Raw genomic sequence first — 19,652 nt, forward strand, 5'->3', positions numbered from 1 at the left:
GTGGAGCCACCAAACAAGAGAGAAACCCATTCGAGCTGGGGGCGGGGGAGGGCAACCACCGGTGGGTAGAAGAGAGCCGGAGGAGAGGGGCTGGTGAAGGGAAGGACCAGTGGGGTGAAGGTGGGAACGGGCGAGTAAGACCCCGGCGTAGGGATGGGAAGCGGGTGGGGGCGGGCGAACAGGCGAGCAGAAAGTACTTTCCTGCGTCTAATTGGGGCAGAGATGCTGCGAGGGGCCGGCCGCGTCCCCATTGGTTCTTTGGACAATCACAGCACCTCCTGGAGCTGAGTCATTTCCTGAGCTCAGCTGCTGCGAAGAGGGCGTCACCATGATAAGTGAGTTTCTCCTTCCCATCAGGGGACGTCCTGGGCAGGGGGCGGCCCTCCCAGACCCCAACCCACCAAGGGCCAGAGGACTCGCTTCTTTCCCTCAATACTTCAACCAACTCTCTCTCTCCTCTCTCTCAAGAACGAGCGGCGGCCGCTGCGATCGGAGGAGGTGACTTCCCTGCGTCCCTGCATCCCTGCATCACCAGGCCTTCACCTGGCCCGGCCCGGGGATGGATGGGAGGCCTCAGAGAGCCCCCCCCCCCCGCCCCCTCCACTCCCGGAGCCGCCGGGGTGACTCTTAGGGACCGAGAGCGGTACTCCCTAGGAAGAGGAACCCGCGATCCCCGACGTAGCTGCTCCTCTAGTCCTTATATGTAAAAAGCATGTAGAGAAGATTTCATTTGAAAGGGTATTTGCTGCTAAAAACAGCAGTGGTTTATTGGTTTAGTTCACCCCTACACTGATACACGACTGAGCGACTTCACTTTCACTTTTCACTTTCATGCATTGGAGAAGGAAATGGCAACCCACTCCAGTGTTCTTGCCTGGAGAATCCCAGGGACGGGGGAGCCTGGTGGGCTGCCGTCTACAGGGTCGCACAGAGTCGGACACAACTGAAGTGACTTAGCAGTAGCAGGACACTGATACACACGCACACAGACCTGAAGCCCAGGGAGGGGTAGTGACTTCCCGGTTGTCACACAGCAAGTTAAAGACTCAAATAGGTGCCTCCCCTAAACTACTGTCCCTAGCTGGCTCCACAACTCCCCTCCCACACGTTTTTCTTTACCTTCGGACCCTTCTCCAAGCGGCTGTCTCGCGTCTGCTCCCAGCAGACAGTCCCCAGAAACTGTCAAGGATCCCTAAAAGGGGGTCCACTCCCCTGAGCCCATGTCCCCGACCCCCCAAAGCTCCTCTCTCCCTGCAGCCCTGGCTGTGGCGGCAGTGCCCGCGGTGCTGGGCGCTGTGGGCTTCACGGGGGCTGGAATCGCTGCCTCCTCCTTAGCGGCCAAAATGATGTCAGCGGCCGCCGTGGCCAATGGGGGCGGAGTTGGGGCCGGCAGCCTGGTGGCCACTCTCCAGTCCGTGGGTAAGGGTCCGGGCAGGATGCAGGGCGGGGGGAACAGAGGGGGCGGGGAGGGTCCGACCAGCACAAGAGTCTGCCCGAGGCTAAGCCTGCGGGAGGGCCGGTCTCTCCCCTCCAGTTTCATGGTCCTCAATGTCCCTGGTTCTCCGTCTCTCCCTCACTGTTTTCCCTGAGTCCTGGGTGAGCCTTGCAGGCAGGAGTGGAGTGGAGGAGTGAGGGGGTCTTGGGAAAGAGAAGAAGGGAGGGATCCCAGGGTTTGTGATAGCTGGGCTCTAGGTCTTTGTTTTTGTTGTTTAATCGCTAAGTCATGTCCGGCTCTTTGTGACCCCATGGACTGTAGCCCACCAGGCTCCTCTGTCCTTGGAATTTCTCAGGCAAGAATGCCAGAGTGGGTTGCCATCTCCTTCTCCAGTGGATCTTCCCAACCCAGGAATCAAACCAGCGTCTCCTGCATTGGCAGTTTCTTTACCATGGAGCCACCAGGGAAGCGTGGGCAGGGTCTAGCCCTGCCCAAATCTGACACCTGAGTGGCCTTGGCAGATCCCTTCCCCTCTCTGAGCCTCAGTGGGACCTGTCGCTTTTGGGGTCTGTGGCTGACTCTCCCATGAATTCACCCACTTCTCTCTCTCTTTCAGCCACCTCTAGCTCCCTCTGCCCAAAGCAGAGCCCTGGGGGATTCAGGACCTAGAGAAGGCATCCATGTGGGATCTCTGGGCCTCAGGCCTTCTGAGGGGGTCCCAGCCACTGCACCCTTCCTGACCTCACCCTCTTTCTATCCCACAGGGGCAGCTGGACTCTCCACATCATCCAACATCCTCCTGGGCTCCGTTGGATCAGCTTTTGGGGCTTTGCTTGGAGGGGCCAAAAGGGCATCTCCTTCCCCTCCTCCAGGTGGACCCAGACCTGAAGGGGAGCAGCCAGGAGAAAACGTACCCCAAGTCGAGCCTCCAAAACCTCCTCTCGGGCCAGAGAAGCATGAGAAATAAAGATCATCTGCAGATGTACCTCTCTGTCTTCGCTCCTTGCAGCCCTGGGGTGGGGGTGGGGGGGCAGTGGAGGGGAGTGTGAATTGTGAACTGGAAGTTTCGATTTCTCCCCATTCTCCTAACCTGATGGGCTTCCCAGGTGACTCAGTGGTAAAGAATCCACCTGCCAATGCGGGAGACATGAGTGCAATCCCTGGGGTCAGGAAGATCCCCTGGAAAAAAGGATGTAGCAACCCACTCCTGCGTTCTTGCCTGGGAAATCCCATGGACAGAGGAGCCTGGTGGGCTACAGTCCATAGGGTTACAGAGTCGGACATGACTTAGCGACTGAACCACCACACTCCCAACCTGTCTTCTGGTGGGGGGCAGAAGGGGGTGGGCAGCTGATCAAGCACAGTATCACTTGGTAGGAGGCTCTCGTTGGTCCCCATCTTACAGAGCATGGGCTGTATAACCAGGGCCATTCGTGGGCCATCAGTGGGTCTCAGTCTACCACTCACTTAATGATGCTTGAGTGCTTAGTTGCTCAGTTGTATCCAATTCTTTGCAACCACCTGGACTAAAGCCCACCAGGCCTCTCTGTCCGTAGGGTTTCCCAAGCAAGAATACAGGGGTGGGTTGCTATTTTCTCCTCCAGGGGATCTTCCCCACCCAGGGATCAAACCCACGTCTCCGTTGTCTCCTGAATTGGTAGGTGGATTCTTTACCACTGAGCCATTTAGGAGGTCACACTCAATGGTGGGGTTGACAGAGATTCCTAGGTAGGCAGAGATGAGGGGTATCCAGGATGCATATAGAGCCACTGACCCCAGATCCCTCTGCCCTTCCTCATTAATGGACACTGGACATCCAGAGGTGATCAGGGCCCCAGCCTTTCTCAGAATGCTGTGGGGAGGCTGACCAGCAGACCACCAGGACAAGGACAGTGCCATGTGCCAAGTGTTACAGTGGGTACCTCGAGAGGAAGAGATGCGGTCAGGAGTGGTCCCTATGCTTTGTGTCTGGAAAATTGAAGGGGAACTAGCATTTACCAGTTCCTCCCCTGGCGAAAAGGGTTCTTGGTCTCCCCTGAGACTCCATTCCCACCCAGAGTGAGCTCTCCCTTCCAGAGAGGCCTCATTCTCTGGAGTCTCTTTAAAGGAGGAGATAATCAGTTCTAAAACTGCTGCTCCTGACCCTATGAAGAAGGAGGGGCTGCTTAGGACACAGGAAGCTGGAGAGAGTGTTACTCCCCCCAACAATAAGAAAAGCCAGAAAACTTACAACAGCATAACTTTCCTTGAACCCCTGAAAGAGCTGAAGAGGGGCCCACCAGACAGGCCTGAATTCTCAGGGAGGTCAGGTTCCTCCAAGGAGAGCCCTGGAGACCACCCTGGGCAGGCCACAGGAGGGAGCTGAGGCCGGTGCAGGGGGGTGCAAGTTCAGCTGAAAGCCTTAACTGATCACTCAAGGGCAAGGAGAGGCTTGCGTGAGTGCAGCGGGCCCTGGGGAGCTACAGTCGCAAGGATGGATGCTTCAGGCCAGCCTGAAGGTTCTTCTCCCAACGACACACTGGGTGCTCCCAAGAAAGACTGGAGACAGGAAGAAACCCAAGGAAAACGTCCCTCATTGAGGCAAGACTGGCAGAGGGGAGCTGCAGCCCCACCCCCTAGGGAACAAAAGCCTTATTCTGCAAGGGCAAGGAGAGTAAACTGTAGTCCGCAGAGCACAGGTGAAGATCACTGTAGACGGGAAAGAAAAAGAGAAAAAAAAAACCTTTCCCCCTGAAATTGGGGTGCTAAACTTTCTGGACTGGGATAGTAAGGCTCCGCCCACCACTGGGGCAGCAGCGGGAGGAGAACGGTAATCAGAAAACAGCGCCCCCAAGTCCAGGTCCACAGCGCCTGCAAAGACTGAGACCCGCTGGGGCCAGAGAGAACGCCTCGGCCCTGGCCGCCAGGCGGGAAGGCCAGGGAACCCAGATGTGAAGTTGCTGGGTCACAGACGGCAGCCATAGGAACAAGAACTCCAACCCCCCAGCTGAACTCCTGATCAGATCGACCTCTCGCGCGGCAATGCATGCGTGCTCAGTCATGCCAGACTGTGCGGGGGTCTGCCCGGCGCAGGGGTCGAATCTGCGTCTTCTGCATTGGCAGGTGGATTCTTTATCACTGAGCCACCTGAGAAGCCCCCTCCTCGCCCCTGCCTCTCCTCCCTGTCACCTCGTGCAGGGCCCGGCATAAATCCTGGTTCACCACTCTCTCCACTTCGCTAGAGCAACAGATCCTGTGGGAGCTTTGTCCAGGTCTCCCGAGCACTGGCTCCCAGTGCCTGCCCCTGGGGGCTACAAGACAGGCTGGAGGTGTCAGGTGTCCCCCCCCCACCACCCAGAATAGCCCCCAGCCAGGGACGGGTTTTAGTTTTGGGGGATAACTCCCCACCTCCAGAGGTCACATACCAGCACATACCAGCTAAATAGATCTTCAAGAGTTAAACAATCTTGGTTATTCTTTAGCTGTTACTATTAACACTAACAAATACTTGTAGCTAGACTTGCCCTTCACAAAGTTACACAAAGCTAATTACTCTCTGACTTCAAATAAGTTGTATTCTGCACCTGGCATTCTTCTCTCCCTATACTCTCTTGCAGCATTCTGCATTTCAAGGGGGTGAAAAAAAAAAGGTCAGGAGACAATAGATTTAGGGACACCAGACCCAGTTCCTCAATTGCCTAAATGCTGTGGCCATTTCAAAACCTTGCAAAAGGAGAAAGAATGATGATAGAAAACCTCTCCCTATTTCCAGAGAGGGGGTGCACAGTTCTTGAGGTTCTAGCCAACTGTGTTTCCCTCTTGTGCTTCAAAAATAAATAAATAAATAAAGCTGCTCTTTTCTTTTCCCTCCTAACTCTATCTCCATATTTCCATTCCTCATCGGCAGACAAGGAGCCAAGATCTGGGAAACGCTACCCTGCACAAAGCCATGGGTCAAGGCCCTTGAGGGCAATCACGCAAACCAGCGGACAGTCCCTATATTCTGTAGCTTGTCAGGGAAAGCCTGGCACAATTTCAGTTTCCCTTTCCTTTTCAGTTTCCTTTTCTGCTGGAAAATTCCTATTTCCAAAGTCACTCAAGAATGTCTGGCGGAGGCTGGCTGGACAAGGGTTGTAATTGTTTAAGTGTATCCCTCCCCAACCTCAGGTCTCTTCATCACTTTGAAATTATTTGAGTTATTATGAAAGCTATTTTATCTCCCTGAACACAAGCTGATTGCTTGAGCAGGCAGCTGGGACAGAGCTGATGGGCAGCGAGCCAGGTAAAGGCTCTAGAACTTCTGGAAATAACGCACCAAGAAAATGTGAGTTATGGAAAGAAGCACGTCTTCAATAGCAGCCGGAGTCAGGGACTTGGGGTCGTGTCTTACAGGTTCTTTGAACGTCTATAAAAACAGGGGCGGCAGTGTGACCTTTCTTGGAATAGTGTGTGGATTTTCTGTGATGCGTCACGCGCAGGGTCTTAACCAGAGTAAATACGTTTTTACTGTTGTTTGCTGCTGCTCTTGTCCCAGTGCTTTTAGAATTGCTCTGGGGGTAAGAGACACAGAGTTTGATCTGAGTCAGAAGATCCCCTGGAGGAGGAAATGGCAACCCACTCCAGTATTCTTGCCTGGAGAATCCCGTGATCAGAGGAGCCTGAAGGGTTGCAGTCCATAGGGTCTCAAAGAGTCAGATACAACTTAGCATGCATGCATGAACATGGGGGTGGTTAGGGTGCCCCAGCGGTGTCTCGGAAATTGCTGGGGGGACTCAGGAGGACAGAGGGTGGGGCATCAAAGAAACAGAAGCCCTTTCCTCCCTCCCCCAGTGCAGATTCCATGGTCGTCTTGGCACTTCAGTCCATATCCTGCCTGGGCCCGCTACCCTCCCCCACCTCCCTTTTCCACAGTCTCAGACCAGCCATGGGGCCCCTTTGGTTCCTTGAGTCTCTCGGGGGATGGGTGAGCCAGTGGTGAAGCTGTGATTCTGTCAGAGGATGAGGATGAGTGCCCCAGGGCTGGGGGGAAAGAGGAGAGAGGGCCAGAGACGCCAGGGTTGGGGGAGGGATTTACATCCGTTTGCCTTTCATATCAGATTTCCCAGGTGTCTCAGCAGTAAGAGTCTGTCTGCAATGCAAGAGACATAAGAGACACGGGTTTGATCCCTGAGTTGGGAAGATCCCCTGGAGGAGGGCATGGCAACCCACTCCAGTATTCTTGCCTGGAGAATCCCATGGGCAGAGAAGCCTGTCGGGCTACAGTCCATAGGGGTTCAAAGAGTTGGACGACTGAGCACAAACCCTTTCATGTTTGAGCCTTCACAGATGTCGCATCATTGCAATAACAATAGAAATGAAGTTTCTTTCCTCTCCTGAGAACAAGGGAAGTAAGGAGAACAGGGAGCAGGCTAGAGGAGAAACGTAAACAGGTCTGAAAGAGTTAATCAGCCCCACTTTTAATAGTTACTAATCTGTAGTGTCTGACTCAATCTGTCCTTCAGAAAGCTAACCTATCACCCCGATACTATGTAAACCCGGGGTCTCCAAACCTCTGGGATCTAATGCCTGATGATCTGAGGTGGAGCTGATGTAACAATAATAGAAATAAAGTACACAATAAGTGTAATGCACTTTAATCATCTCCAAACCATCACCCACCCCATTGGTATTTAAAATGGATAACCAACAAGGACTTACTGTATAGCACATGGAACTCTGCTCAAGGTTATATGGCAGCCTGGATAGCAGGGGAGTTTGTGGGAGAACGGATACATGTGTATGTATGGCTGAGAGCTTTCACTGTTCACCTGAAACTATCACATTGCTAATCAGCTATATCCCAATTTTAAAAAAAGAAATATGGAGATAGAGTTTGGAGGAAATCAAAAGATGGCTTTATTCCTCTACCAGGCAATGGGAGAACACAGCAGGCTATCGCCTCAAGAGCTGTGCCCTCCTCCTATGTAGAGTTTGTATTTAAAGAAGTTATGTATAAAGAAAGCTGAGCACCGAAGAATTGATGCTTGAAGAAAGAAAACTTGTCTTCCATGTAAACCATCCCTGGTGCCATAAAGGCTGGGGACAGCTGATGTAAGTTACATCCTGCACTTGGTATTTGCTCTCTTTGCATTCTCTCATCTGATCTGATAGCAAATCATCCCTTATAGCTGTTTGTATTTCAGAAAGAAGGTCACAGGTCAATAACCCAGAGATAAATGGATCCAATTACTGGGCTGCCTGACACCAGCTGTGACTGTTTTGAAATAATTCAAGAAGAACAATGCAAGACATTCATTATTTTGAGCCAATCGTTTACCCTAAAACCACAAGATCCAGGCTACATCAGTTCGGTTCAGTTCAGTTGCTCAGTCGTGTCCAACTCTTTGCAACCCCATGGACTGCAGCACGCCAGGCCTCGCTGTCCATCACCAACTCCCAGAGGTTATTCACACTCATGTCCATTGAGCCAGTGATGCCATTCAACCAACCATCTCATCCTCTGTGGTCCCCTTCTCCTGCCTTCAATCCTTCCCAGCATCAGGGTCTTTTCCAGTGAGTCAGTTCTTCACATCAGTTGGCCAAAGTATTGGAGTTTCAGCTTCAGCCATCAGTCCTTCCAATGAATATTCAAGGTTCATTTCCTTTAGGATGGACTAGTTTGATCTCCTTGCAGTCCAAGGGACTCTCAAGAATCTTCTCCAACACCACAGTTCAAAAACATCAATTCTTCAGTGCTCAGCTTTCTTTATACATAACTTCTTTAAATATAAACTCTACATAGGAGGAGGGCACAGCTCTGGAGGCGATAGTCTGCTGTGTTCTCCCATTGCCTGGTAGAGGAATAAAGCCATCTTTTGATTTCCTCCAAACTCTATCTCCGTATTTCTTTTTTTAAAATTGGGATATAGCTGATTAGCAATGTGATAGTTTCAGGTGAACAGTGAAAGGTCTCAGCCATACATACACATGTATCCATTCTCCTACAAACTCCCCTGCTATCCAGGCTGCCATATAACCTTGAGCAGAGTTCCATGTGCTATACAGTAAGTCCTTGTTGGTTATCCATTTTAAATATAGCAGTGTGTACATGTCCATCCCAAACTCCCTAACTATCCCTTTCCCTCAACCTTTCCTGCTGGCAACCATGTTTGTTCTCTGTGAGTCTCTTTCTGTTTTGTAAATAAATTCATTTGTGTATTTTCTTTTCAGTTTGCACATATAAGGGATGTCACATGATATTTCTCCTTCTCTGTCTGATTCCACTCAGTGTGACAATCTCTAGGCCCAGCGATGTTGCTGCAAATGACATCATTTCATAATTTTTAATGGCTGAGTATATATGTACATCTTCTTTATCCATTCCTCTGTCAATGGACACTTAGGTTGCTTCCATGTCTTGACTTTTAAACAGTGCTGCAATGAACATTGAGTTGAATGTATCCTTTTGGATCATGTTCTTCTGTCTCTTCAGCATCAGTGGACAAGGAGTCAGGAATTTGGCAACACCATGGCAGGCTTTGCCACAGGAGTGGCTCTCGTCAAGTTGGAGACTGCACGAGGTCTGGATGAATCTTTCAACAGGTACATCCTTCCAGATGTCAGAACATGAGCAATTTCTTTTCTTGGGCTGGTCCAATTCCCAATCCTCCCTCCGTTTTGGATTTTGTAGGCTAGCTACAGCATTCTCAGTTCCTGTCAATGAGGAAGACGGAGGGTCTCAACCCATGTATGGAGACTCTCATTCTCAGTTTGAAGCTCCTGGTGCCTCCTGGCCCAGGGACCTCACCTCACCAAAACGGAACTTCCAGGAGTCTGCCAGAGGGAACTAGCTGGGGGCCTGCCTGCTTCCGAAATAGACTTCCAGCCAGCCCTCTTGCTGCCAGTCCACCTTATTGCCAACCTGCAGTAGCACACACCATTCTGATGGCCAAGGCTCTGGGAGTCCTAAGGGCATAGTTGCCTCTTTTTCCCTTTATCCACTTTATCCACTTGTTGGGACTGCCAAGTGGAGCCCCAGGTCTGTGTGATTTCCACCTCCTAAATTATGTTACTGTCATCTTCTCTCCCAGCCTCTTTTTTGATATGGGTTTAAGCCTTTCTTTAGTCTTTTCCTGTTGTTTTAGTGGGATTTTGAGAAGGAACAGGTAAAAGTAACTCTATTGGATTGATTTCTCTATTACTTGCAATCAAAAGATTCCCCTGTGTTCATGAGAGTATACATTTGCTTATTGTAAAAGAAGCCCTCTTGACCTAAACATGAGCAGTTTCTTTCTCTGTTAGTCATATAAGAGCCGGAGTGGTGGTTCAGCTCAGGGAGGCCCAGACTCCTGCAGTCTTGTTTCTCTGCCTTCCTCAAAATGCTGCTGTCATCTGCAGGGTGGAGGATGGTCATCCTCCCTGCCAACAGCAGAGCCCATGGGAAGAGGCCAAGGGGCAAGGCAAAGCCCCGCTCTCCCCTTAAGGGCATGCCCAGAAAGTTGCATACATTTCCACTCACTTCTCACTGGCCAGACCCAGTCCTGTGAGCACTTCACTGCAAGAGGACTGAGAATGCAGTCCTTGGCTGGGAATCATGTACCAACCAAAGATCAGGGCTCTGATTTTTGCCAGAAGGAAAGAGTACTCCTCTGCCATGTTGATGAAGACAGGAAGCCATCCTAGCTAGATTCCCACAGTGGGAATTTGCCCTGCCTCCTCATGCCCTACTGAAATTGTACAACTCAGACGGAACTCAAACCCAGCCAAAACCCAAGCTGGGACTTGAATCCACTGTCCTTTAATCAAGATCACACACCTGGTCTCAGGACTTAAGGAAGCTCGGGTTCCTTATATTTCAGCACAGAAGGAATTCAGCAAGAGGCAAAGTGATAGGTAACAATGGATTTATTTAGAGAGATACACATTCTATAGACAGACTATGGGCTCTCTCAGAAGGCAAGAGGCTGTGAAATATGGGGTGGTTAATTTTTTTTTTAAATTTTACTTATTTATGACTGTGCTGGGTCTTCACTGCTGTTTGGGGGCTTTCTCTAGTTGCTGTGAGCAGGGGCTACTCTGCTTGTTTGGGAACTAAGATACTGTCAGGCTGCTGATGGCTCCTAGGAAAGGGTGTTCAGGGGTGTTGGGCCTGTGATAGGGTCACAGTCATATTGAAAACCCTTCAGCATTTCTCCAAAACCCTCCGGGTAGAATTCAAGCTCCCCTTCCCCAATATGCCTACTATGGTCTGAATGTTTGTACCCCTCTGAGAAAAGGAGCATTTCCTGCCATATCAATAAACAAGGATGTCACAGTCGTCGTGATTCCAGCCCTCCGGGGCAGCTAGGAAGAAGAAGGATACCTGCTCCGTCTGGCCGCATTCAGGCTGCAGCCCCTCCCTACAGTGAGCACTGAGGAACTCGGGATGTGAAAAACAAAGGAGACTGGCCCCAGATAGCTGAGATGCATATGAAATAGATGATTTCAGTGAGCCCAGACGCTTGCATCTTCCCATAACATTGAAAAGCCCCATGACAGAAAAGCACTAAATTTCTTAACTTGAGATACCTCGTTTCCTTTAATTCACAACAATACTTTTGATGTTCAGACTACCTCCCCTCTGTTACAAACTTCTATGTAACCTGATTACTCCCCTCACCTTCTCGGGGCAGTTCTCTCCGAGTTACTTGAGATGCTGTCTCCTGGGCTTGAAGTCCTGAAAACTGCCACCAAATAAAACCCAACTCTCAACTTTTAGGTTCTGACTTTTTAAAGCTGACAATGTCCTTATAAAAGAGGCCAGAGTGCTCTTCTGCCCCTGCCATCATGTGAGGATCCAGGGAAAAGTCAGTCACCTAGGAACCGAAATCTGCTGTAGCCTAGATCTCTGATTTCCCACCCTCTAGTACTATGAGAAATAAATTTCCGTTGTTTATAAGCTGCCCATTTGATAGTGTTTTGTTTTTGAACGGACTAAGACAGTACTGTTCTGTGCTTCCTTCTGGGCATGCCCAGAGCCCTGGGCTAGCCCCTGGTGTCATCAGAGGCCAGCATCAGTGGACCAATGCCTGGTGGTCCATCCACCCAGCCAGCTAGGAGTGCTGCCGCGGGAAGGCCAAATTTCTTAGCACCAAGCCCAGTGCCTCTCCTACAGCACATGCTCAAAGATTTTGTGGAAAGGAGGACTGAATCAAGCCCTAAGTGAATTTTCTGATATTTTGGAATGGAACCCATCCTGCTGATAAGGAGTTTCTAAAAGGCCTTATACTGGGGTGAGAAGGGTAATTAGGGACCAAGGCCCTGAAGCGGAAAGATCAGTGCGGTGTGCTCAGTCACTTCAGTCGTAAATGGCTCTTTGTAACCCTGTGGACTGTAGCCTGCCAGGCTTTTCTGTCCATGGGATTTCCCAGCAAGAATACAGGAGTGGGTTGCCATTTCCTCCTCCAGGGGAATCTTCCCAAGCCAGGGACTGAACCCGCATCTCTTATGTCTCCTGCATTGCCAGGCGGGTTCTTTACCACTAGCGCCACTAGCTAGGAAGTCAGGCCCCTCTGACAAACTAGGTTTCTTTTCTAGCTGTTGGGGGAGAAGAAAAGCCAAAGCACTGGACTTTGTCTTCGGAAGGAAGCGGTGACATCCTGAGGTCCTTGCTTTCTGAGCCTGAGGCAGGCCGCTTAGAAAACAGCTATGGGTAGGGTGCTTGCATATGAAGCTCCAAAGAGGGAGTGCCCTTCCATTCCATTCCTGACTTTGCACAGGCACTGTGCCTAACACCCACCCTAGCTGAGACCTTGGAGTTTATTTAAATGAACTCCCCATATAGAGAAGGGTCAATGCAGACCCAGAGTGGAGGTGACCCCTTGGGGTCACACACAGCCCTAAGCCAGTCAGGGGGAACCTCCAGTCTTCACATTTAGACTCAGTCCAACTCTGGGCACCCCAACACCATGTCACTCTAAGAGTGGTGAGCCTTCCCCCCAACTGACTTCAGGCCAACAAGAAGGAAGGGACCCAGAGGCATGGCACAACTCATTTTGTTTTGTTTCTACAACTCATTTTTATTTCTCATTTTCCTCTGGGGGTGCAGCGTTTGGCACTTGTCACCCCAGGACTGGGTCCCTCACTGCATCAGGCTGGCGGGCAGGACCCCACCTGGTCCTCTTCTCTGCCGAGGGAGCGACAGGGGACTATTACAGGCCCACCAGTTTGGACACGAGGGTGGACCCAGCGATGCCCACCAGGAGTTTGGAAGACAGGCAGAGTCCACTTGCTCCTGGGGGAGAAGCAGAGGGTGAGTAGAGTGGGGTGGGCAGGCTGGGGGGCGTCAGGCCCCGAGACCCCAGCCTGAACCCTCCTCTTTTTCCCCAGCCCCTAAGGGTCTCTGTTGGGAGTGCTGCTGCACACAGGTGCTCAAAGGCATGAACTCAGCGATGAAGTCAAGAGCCGGCAGCTGCCTCCCACTCCACGGAAGAAAGCTGAACCCCAGGTGGGACAGAGACGCTCCAGCTAACCCAGAAAATCTGCTTTGGGCAGAGTCAGCCTGATCCCAGAACAGCTGCAGGCCAGAGCATCTTCCCTCCTTCCTATATCTGCTTCAGAGAAACCCAGAGAGAGAGAGGGATTACGGAGGCAATACCAAGGGACAGGCAGACTGGGGCTTACTGGGGCTGAGGTCAGGGCCAGAGGCACTGAGGCTCCGAGGCTCCTGTCCTTCTCCCTCAGCTCTACAAGCAAGCCACGAGGTGGACACTTACCCACGGACTGGAGAGTGGCCACCAGGCTGCCGGCGGCCACTCCACCCCCATTGGCAATGGCAGATATCGACATCATCTTGGCCGCCAAGGAGGAGGCAGTGATTCCCGCACTGGTGAAGCCCACCGCGCTAAGCACCACGGGCACGGCCGCCACGGTGGAAGCTGAACAGGGAGAGGAGCTAGGGTGAGGGGGTAATGGATATCCCCCTCCAAACACACACATGACATCAAGCCTGGGGGGCTTTGGGAGGTCTGGAGAAGATTAAGTCTGAGCTTGGGAGAGACTCCAGCAGACGTGGTCAGCAGTCAGGAGTCCAGGGAAGCCCCAGCTGATGGGGAAAGCAGAGGGAAGGGCTGTGGGGTCGCCGGGAGCACGGTGCTGGCTCTCAGCAGGACCTTCCTCGGGAAAGGGCTCAGTTTCTGCCTTAGTAGGATGCTGGAACTGGGGAGGAGGAGGGGGACATTTGCAAGCTTCCTGTCTTTGCTGAGGAAATCTCTAAGCAAATTTTACCGAGGGCCCAGCATAAAGCTAGGAACACATTCTGAGCCCCACTTGAGTCCCAACTCTGGGCCTCCACGGCATCGCTGCAGAGCCCTTGGAAGCCAGAGCCATTGGGCTTCTCAGTGCATCTCGTGTGTCCAAACTGTGCACATGTGTCATCCTACGTAATCCTCACGGTAACCCTGAAAGAGCAGGCTTGGCATGTTTTTCACAAGGAAATCTGAGCTCAGAGGATTTCAAAGCCACATCCAAGGTCACACGGTAAAGGGTCTGCAAGAAACCTGGGCCCCTGTTGGGGCTGCCTCCACACAAGTTTCCATGGAAACTCCTCATTCTCATTCCAGTGCCTCCTCCCCTACCATGGACAGGAGGCCTGGGGCAGGTACGAGGCCAGTACCAGGGCCTGGGGACAGACAAGGGCAAGCCCGGCCTGGCAGAGACTCACCTCCGCCCACCACAGCTGCGGCAGCCTTGGCTGGAAACCAAAAGAACATTCTGTGAGTTGATCTACACTGGCCACCACCCCTCCACTCCCTGAGCCCACAGTCCATCTACACGGAGGGGGCTGCCCCAGCCTGGGAGACACAGGAAGGAAGGAACCTGCCTGCTTCACCCAGAGAAGTGGGATTTCCTAAGAAATGGCTCTCTGGGCCCTGATGTTAGTTCATCTGAAAGAGGGTCGGTATTTTATGAATGTGGAGTGAAAACGTTAGTCACTCAGTTGTGTCCGACTCTTTGCAACCCCATGGACTGTAGCCTGCCAGGCTCCTCTGTCCATGGAAATCTCCAGGCAAGAATACTGGAGTTGGTAGCCATTCCCTTCTCCATGGAATTTTCTGACCCAGGGATTGAACCCAGTTCTCCTGCACTGCAAGCAGATTCTTTACCAACTGAGTCACCAGGGAAGTCCATGAGTGTGGAAGTCAGAGGTATTATATGACCTTGTCCTATCATCCAGAGAAAGCTCTTCAGACAGCAGTAAATCCTCACATAGAGAGACATGTTTCAGTTTGCAGGACTTAACTGAAGTCTGGGCAAACACTGTTGAATGCTTGAGTGCTACTTGAGAACAGTGCTGGAATGCCTTGAATGCTCCCACTTCTTTAAGGCCACGGCTGTTGCCTCCTCCTCTGGAAGGCTGCCCCAGACTCTCCCAGTCAGAACCATCCTTGCTTTCCTGTGGCTGGAGCCATTCACAGCACGGGACCATGGTTCCCTGAAACAGAGTTCCTGGAACTCCTTGGCAGAGGTCCTAGCCTGTGGCAGCCATAGAAGCCAAGACTGCAATCTTTAGGGCCAGTGAGGACCGGAGTTCTAAAAACAGCAAGGTGTGCAGGAGTGAGCTCAGCCAACCTCCCAAGAAGAGAGCTTTGGGGTGGCAGTTAAGGAAGTAAAGAAGGTATGAAAATCAAACCCTAAGTGACCAGTAGGGCTTCCCTGGTGGCTCAGTGGTAAGGAATCTGCCTGCCAATGCAGGAGATGTGGGTTTGGTCCCCGGGTTGGGCAGATACTTTGGAGAAGGAAATGGCAACCCACTTCCATATTCTTGCCTGGAAAATCCCATGGACAGAGGAGCTTGGTGGGCCCCAGGCCATGATGGGGTTGCAAAAGAGTCGGACATGAGTGAGCAATTAAACAACAACAAAGTGACCAGTGAGCCACCTGGCTGGGGTATGGAACTGGAGACTCAAGGATCGAGAGCCCATTAGAGTGTTTGAAGCTCAGTGTTACTGTTAAGGAGGAGAGAGGATGACAAGCGTGGCGTGCCTGGGCCCCGAAGCACAGACAGTCCAGGGGAGAGGGTGCTGTGTCTCTGATGGCCTGTCTGCTGGGCTCACCCAGTGGATACCCTCGGGGAGAGGGGCCTGGCCCTTCTGGGCTTTTCAGAACCTCCCCTGCCCTGAGGCTTCCTCCCAGGCCTAGGCCCCTGCATTTCTATTCTACTTCCTGTCCCAGGCTTGGATGCAGCCGTCCACCCCACCTCCCAGCCCAGGGCCCTTGGACAATGGTTCCTTCATTTGTAAATAAGAGGCCATATCATCTTCCTCTGGGGTTGTTATGAGAATTAAATGAATTGCCAAATGTCAAGCGCTAAACTTAGACTATCACAGCATTTGATAAAAAGTAGTAGTTTTGATTATTTCATCTTATGAATAGCTTCTCATACACTGAGGAGTCCTCTTATTTCTGATCAAAAGGAAGGATTACCAGCTGTGGCCAAGGTCCTAACTTTCTTGTCCCACTCCCGTGCTGAGTGGGAGTCCAAGGAGGGGTATGTATCACCCAGGGCTAGTTACCTCCTACTGGCAAAGTGCTCAGGGCCACAGTGGGGGATCCGAGCAGGAAGGAGCCTTTCAGCGTCCCCACCAAGGATCCCAGGGTAGATGTGGCCCCCGCCAGGGCAGTGCTGGATGGCAGAGTGAGCCCTGAGAAAGAACAGAGGGTGAATGCACAGGAGTCAGAGATCAGAGGTCAGGCAGCCCTGTCCCACTCCCACTTCCATCTTGTACTATTTGCATTGGCAGAGGTGGAGCGATCCCGGGGGTCCATCCCAGGGCACAGAAAGGTGGATGACGGCGGATGCACATGGGAGCACTTTGTGTAGCAATTGGAAGCAAGGGACACAGGCTCACCTATCGACCCTGATGGATCTCAAAAACAAAGTTCTCAGGGTGGGGTTGGGGGGGATAGCAATAAAATGAGATATTCCACACACTCTTCTATACGTAAATTAAAACGCGTGCAAACAAAAAACAACACCTATTTTGCAAAAATGTAGATGAAAAACACTGGAAATAGAACTGCCATATGACCCAGCAATCCCACTGCTGGGCATACACACCGAGGAAACCAGAATTGAAAGAGACACGCGTACCCCGATGTTCATCGCAGCACTGTTTATAATAGCCAGGACATGGAAGCAACCTAGATGTCCATCAGCAGATGAATGGATAAGAAAGCTGTGGTACATATACACAATGGAGTATCACTCAGCCATTAAAAAGAATACATTTGAATCAGTTCTAATGAGGTGGATGAAACTGGAGCCTATTATGCAGAGTGAAGTAAGCCAGAAAGATACACCAATACAGTATACTAACGCATATACATGGAATTTAGAAAGATGGTAACGACAACCCTGTATGTGAGACAGCAAGAGACACAGATGTATAGAACAGTCTTTTGGACTCTGTGGGAGAGGGAGAGGGGAGATGATTTGGGAGAATGGCATTAAAACATGTATAATATCATATAAAAATAATTTAAACTATTTAGAAACACTATGGTATAAGTTAGATGAAAGAGCAAAAATAAATAAATAAATAAAATTAAAAAAAAGAAAAACAGACGCACGTTCAACATATTAGAAAGGTTGACTTGGGGAGGGGGAATTGCAGACAAAAGGCAAGATAAAAAACGAGACTAATAAAACCAAAGATGGGGCTTGCAAGAAGGAAATGGACCTGAATTGAAGAATTCTGTTCAAATCAATGCTCTGGATTTGAAACCTAGAAGGACAAACTTACAAAAAGCTGGCTGGTCACTGAGGTAAAACATAAATTCTAGGGGTGTATCCCCGGGGAAATGAGAGCCTGAGAATGGGTCCCAGCCACAGGGTCCCTTAGTCTAGATGGGAGAGGCAAGGGACCCAGATCCCCGGTACCACCACCCCACCTCCCCCATGTCCTGCATGTTAGAGTCCTGCCTCCCTCTGGCCCTTCTCAAAGAGAAAGCCAGGGCAGACGCCCAAGGGGAAGGACAGGGGAGGGAGACGGGCTGAGGGTGATGTCACTCTCCCCGCCCAAGGCTCCTAGAGCAGGACCCTGTGTGCTCCCTGGCGCCCCGACACCCAGCCCCCCACCAGTCCCTAGCAGGAACACTCACCCAGTGAAGGAAGTCCTGCCAAGATGCTGCTGGAGGCCGCCCCGCTCACTTTGGCCAGGCTCCCTGCAGACAGTATCTTGGAAGCCAGGTTAGAGGCTAAGAGGGCAACCTTGGCGAATTCCATGGCACCAAAACTGACCAGCACCAAACCTGCCGAAAGAGTTGAGCCTGGATGGGGGATAGGGACACCAGAACTGGGAACATGCCCATTGCCCTGGAAAATCTCAAGGGGCTCCGGCGGGGAGAGAGGCTGCTCTGAGCTTGTGGAGAATGCAGGCTTGGGAAGGGCCCAAAGATACGGTGTTGGGGTGACAGAGTGAGGGGAAGGCAGATGGGGGAGGTGGAAGGAGATTTTACTTCCTGAGGTGGTCTGCTTCCCTTCTCCCAAAACTCACGTTTCTAGAACGCCCTTAAAGTTCCATGGAGCCATTTAAAATGTGCCAGAATTAGGAAACAAGAAACAATCACGTTTTTAAGGCATAGGCCTTAAAACGTCAAGTTGGTCAAGTTCTTATTCTCATGCCCTCTCCTTACTAACTCAATGAGAAGAATGAAATTATCATCCCCATTTTATGATGAGAAAACCCTGGCACAGAGAGGGTAAGTGACTCATCCAGGGTCACACAGCTTTGCTTGGCAAAGTACACGGGAACTGATACAGGTCTCGGGACTTCCAAAGCACGGGCTTGGAGCGGCTCTGATTTGCTTCCTTCTATTGCTTGTCTCTTCGCCTGCCCATCTCACCCCCACCCAGCCTCAACCCTTGAGGGTCACTCCGGCACGGACGAGGCTCACTGCTCCTAGAGTCAGAGAGCCCAGGGACAGGTGGAGGTTTAAGTCCCTTCCCTCTGGAGACCCAGCTTCTCTAACTGCAGCCGCCCAGATGAGATCCCCCCAGTGGATCCACAGGGGTCTCCCCTACAGTCACCAGGCCCACCAGCTCCCCGAGGGTGGGGGCCGCAGGAAGGAGCAGCCCCTGCCCACCCCTCCCTGCCTTACCCAGCAGAGCAGACTTTCTGAAGATGTGGACCTGACCTGGTTATCTCGAGCTTGGCTGAGTTCAGGGAAGATCTGAAGCAGGATGCTTACAGCAGCTTTGCAGATAACAGAGGAAGAGCTCCCACGGGACACAGGCAGCCAATGAGATAGCTTTCATTTTCTCAGGAAAACGAAAGTCACACCTAATTTTCTTCCGTCTTGATAAGCCCACAGAACCCTTTGGCTGCTTCCTGGACACCCTCTGCCCCATGTCCTCTGCTTTAGCTCTTCTCCGAAGTTCTGAGATAATAGTAGCTGATGCTAATTTCCTGAATTTTTCAAACGCTAAAACCACCACCAAATGGAAGAAATTAACTACTGGATTATCCTGCGCTTGTAGCCTCCAGACTTAATGGTGCCTAAGGGTTGATCCCCATCAGTGAATCAGAGAATTGTGTAGGAGCTGATCAAATACCCTGGCCACCTGTGCCTCACCTGGCCTTTAAAAATACTTCACTGAACTGTTCAGGGAGTTTAAGTTTTGGGGGCACAAGCCACTCTCTCTCCTTGCGCTGCCCTGCCATATACCTTTCTCTGCTTCAAACTCCAAAGTTTGGGTTTGTTTGGCCTCCCTATGCCTGGGGCCCATGAACTTGCGTTTGAGAACACCTTCTGCAAAGGACCAACTGTTTACTACACAGATCAACTTTCTAACCACTTCCTGCTCCCAAGATCTGCCAAGTGCCATTTAATTTCTCTGCTGCCTTTACTACAAATTGTTAAAAGAGTTGTAGACAATTGGTCTCCTCTTTTTCACCTTACTCTTAAAATGTAAATATATAATATGAAATATTACAGAACATGAAATACTTTCAGGTATCCAAAAAGCTATAGATAATAAAAAACAAACACTTCTGCACCCACCCCTGAGCTCAGGACTTCATAATGTTACAGATACAATCTACGTGACCTGAGAATCCCTTCTCATGTTCCTACTTTCTCTGCCTTCTCACAGGTAGTCACCCTTGAGAATTTAGGGTTGATTAGTTCCAAGCAAGGGACTTCCCAGGTGGCACTAGTGGTAAAGAATCTGATTGCCAGTGCACGAGATGCAAGGCTCATTCCTGGGTTAGGAGGATCC

At 51.1% G+C, this 19,652-nt stretch overlaps 2 protein-coding genes across 4 annotated transcripts; one reads left to right on the forward strand and one right to left on the reverse strand.

The window, feature by feature from the left end:
- The first annotated feature begins 210 nt into the window (after positions 1-210).
- Positions 211-2,420, forward strand: LOC102409513 (interferon alpha-inducible protein 27-like protein 2). Its single transcript, XM_006060749.3, has 4 exons — positions 211-335; positions 469-498; positions 1,258-1,419; positions 2,200-2,420. The coding sequence occupies exons 1-4, from the start codon at positions 329-331 to the stop codon at positions 2,400-2,402; spliced, it is 402 nt and encodes a 133-aa protein (XP_006060811.1). The 5' UTR covers positions 211-328; the 3' UTR covers positions 2,403-2,420.
- A 10,009-nt stretch (positions 2,421-12,429) lies between these two features.
- Positions 12,430-18,714, reverse strand: LOC102408976 (interferon alpha-inducible protein 27, mitochondrial). Of its 3 annotated transcripts, none has more exons than XM_006060748.4 (6): positions 18,569-18,714; positions 17,534-17,683; positions 15,946-16,074; positions 14,094-14,123; positions 13,147-13,308; positions 12,430-12,665 (listed from the first exon to the last, which is right to left on the reverse strand). In XM_006060748.4, exons 2-6 carry the CDS (start codon positions 17,655-17,657, stop codon positions 12,583-12,585), a joined length of 528 nt encoding a protein of 175 aa, XP_006060810.3. In that variant the 5' UTR covers positions 17,658-17,683; positions 18,569-18,714; the 3' UTR covers positions 12,430-12,582. The 3 variants fall into 3 exon arrangements, with proteins under 3 accessions (XP_006060810.3, XP_006060809.3, XP_025126751.3); XM_006060747.4 differs by having other exon boundaries at positions 18,533-18,689; XM_025270966.3 differs by having other exon boundaries at positions 17,534-17,701; positions 18,533-18,660.
- Between the last annotated feature and the right edge of the window lie 938 nt (positions 18,715-19,652).

The sequence above is a fragment of the Bubalus bubalis genome, chromosome 20 (assembly GCF_019923935.1).
Source record: "Bubalus bubalis isolate 160015118507 breed Murrah chromosome 20, NDDB_SH_1, whole genome shotgun sequence".
NCBI lineage: Eukaryota > Metazoa > Chordata > Mammalia > Artiodactyla > Bovidae > Bubalus > Bubalus bubalis.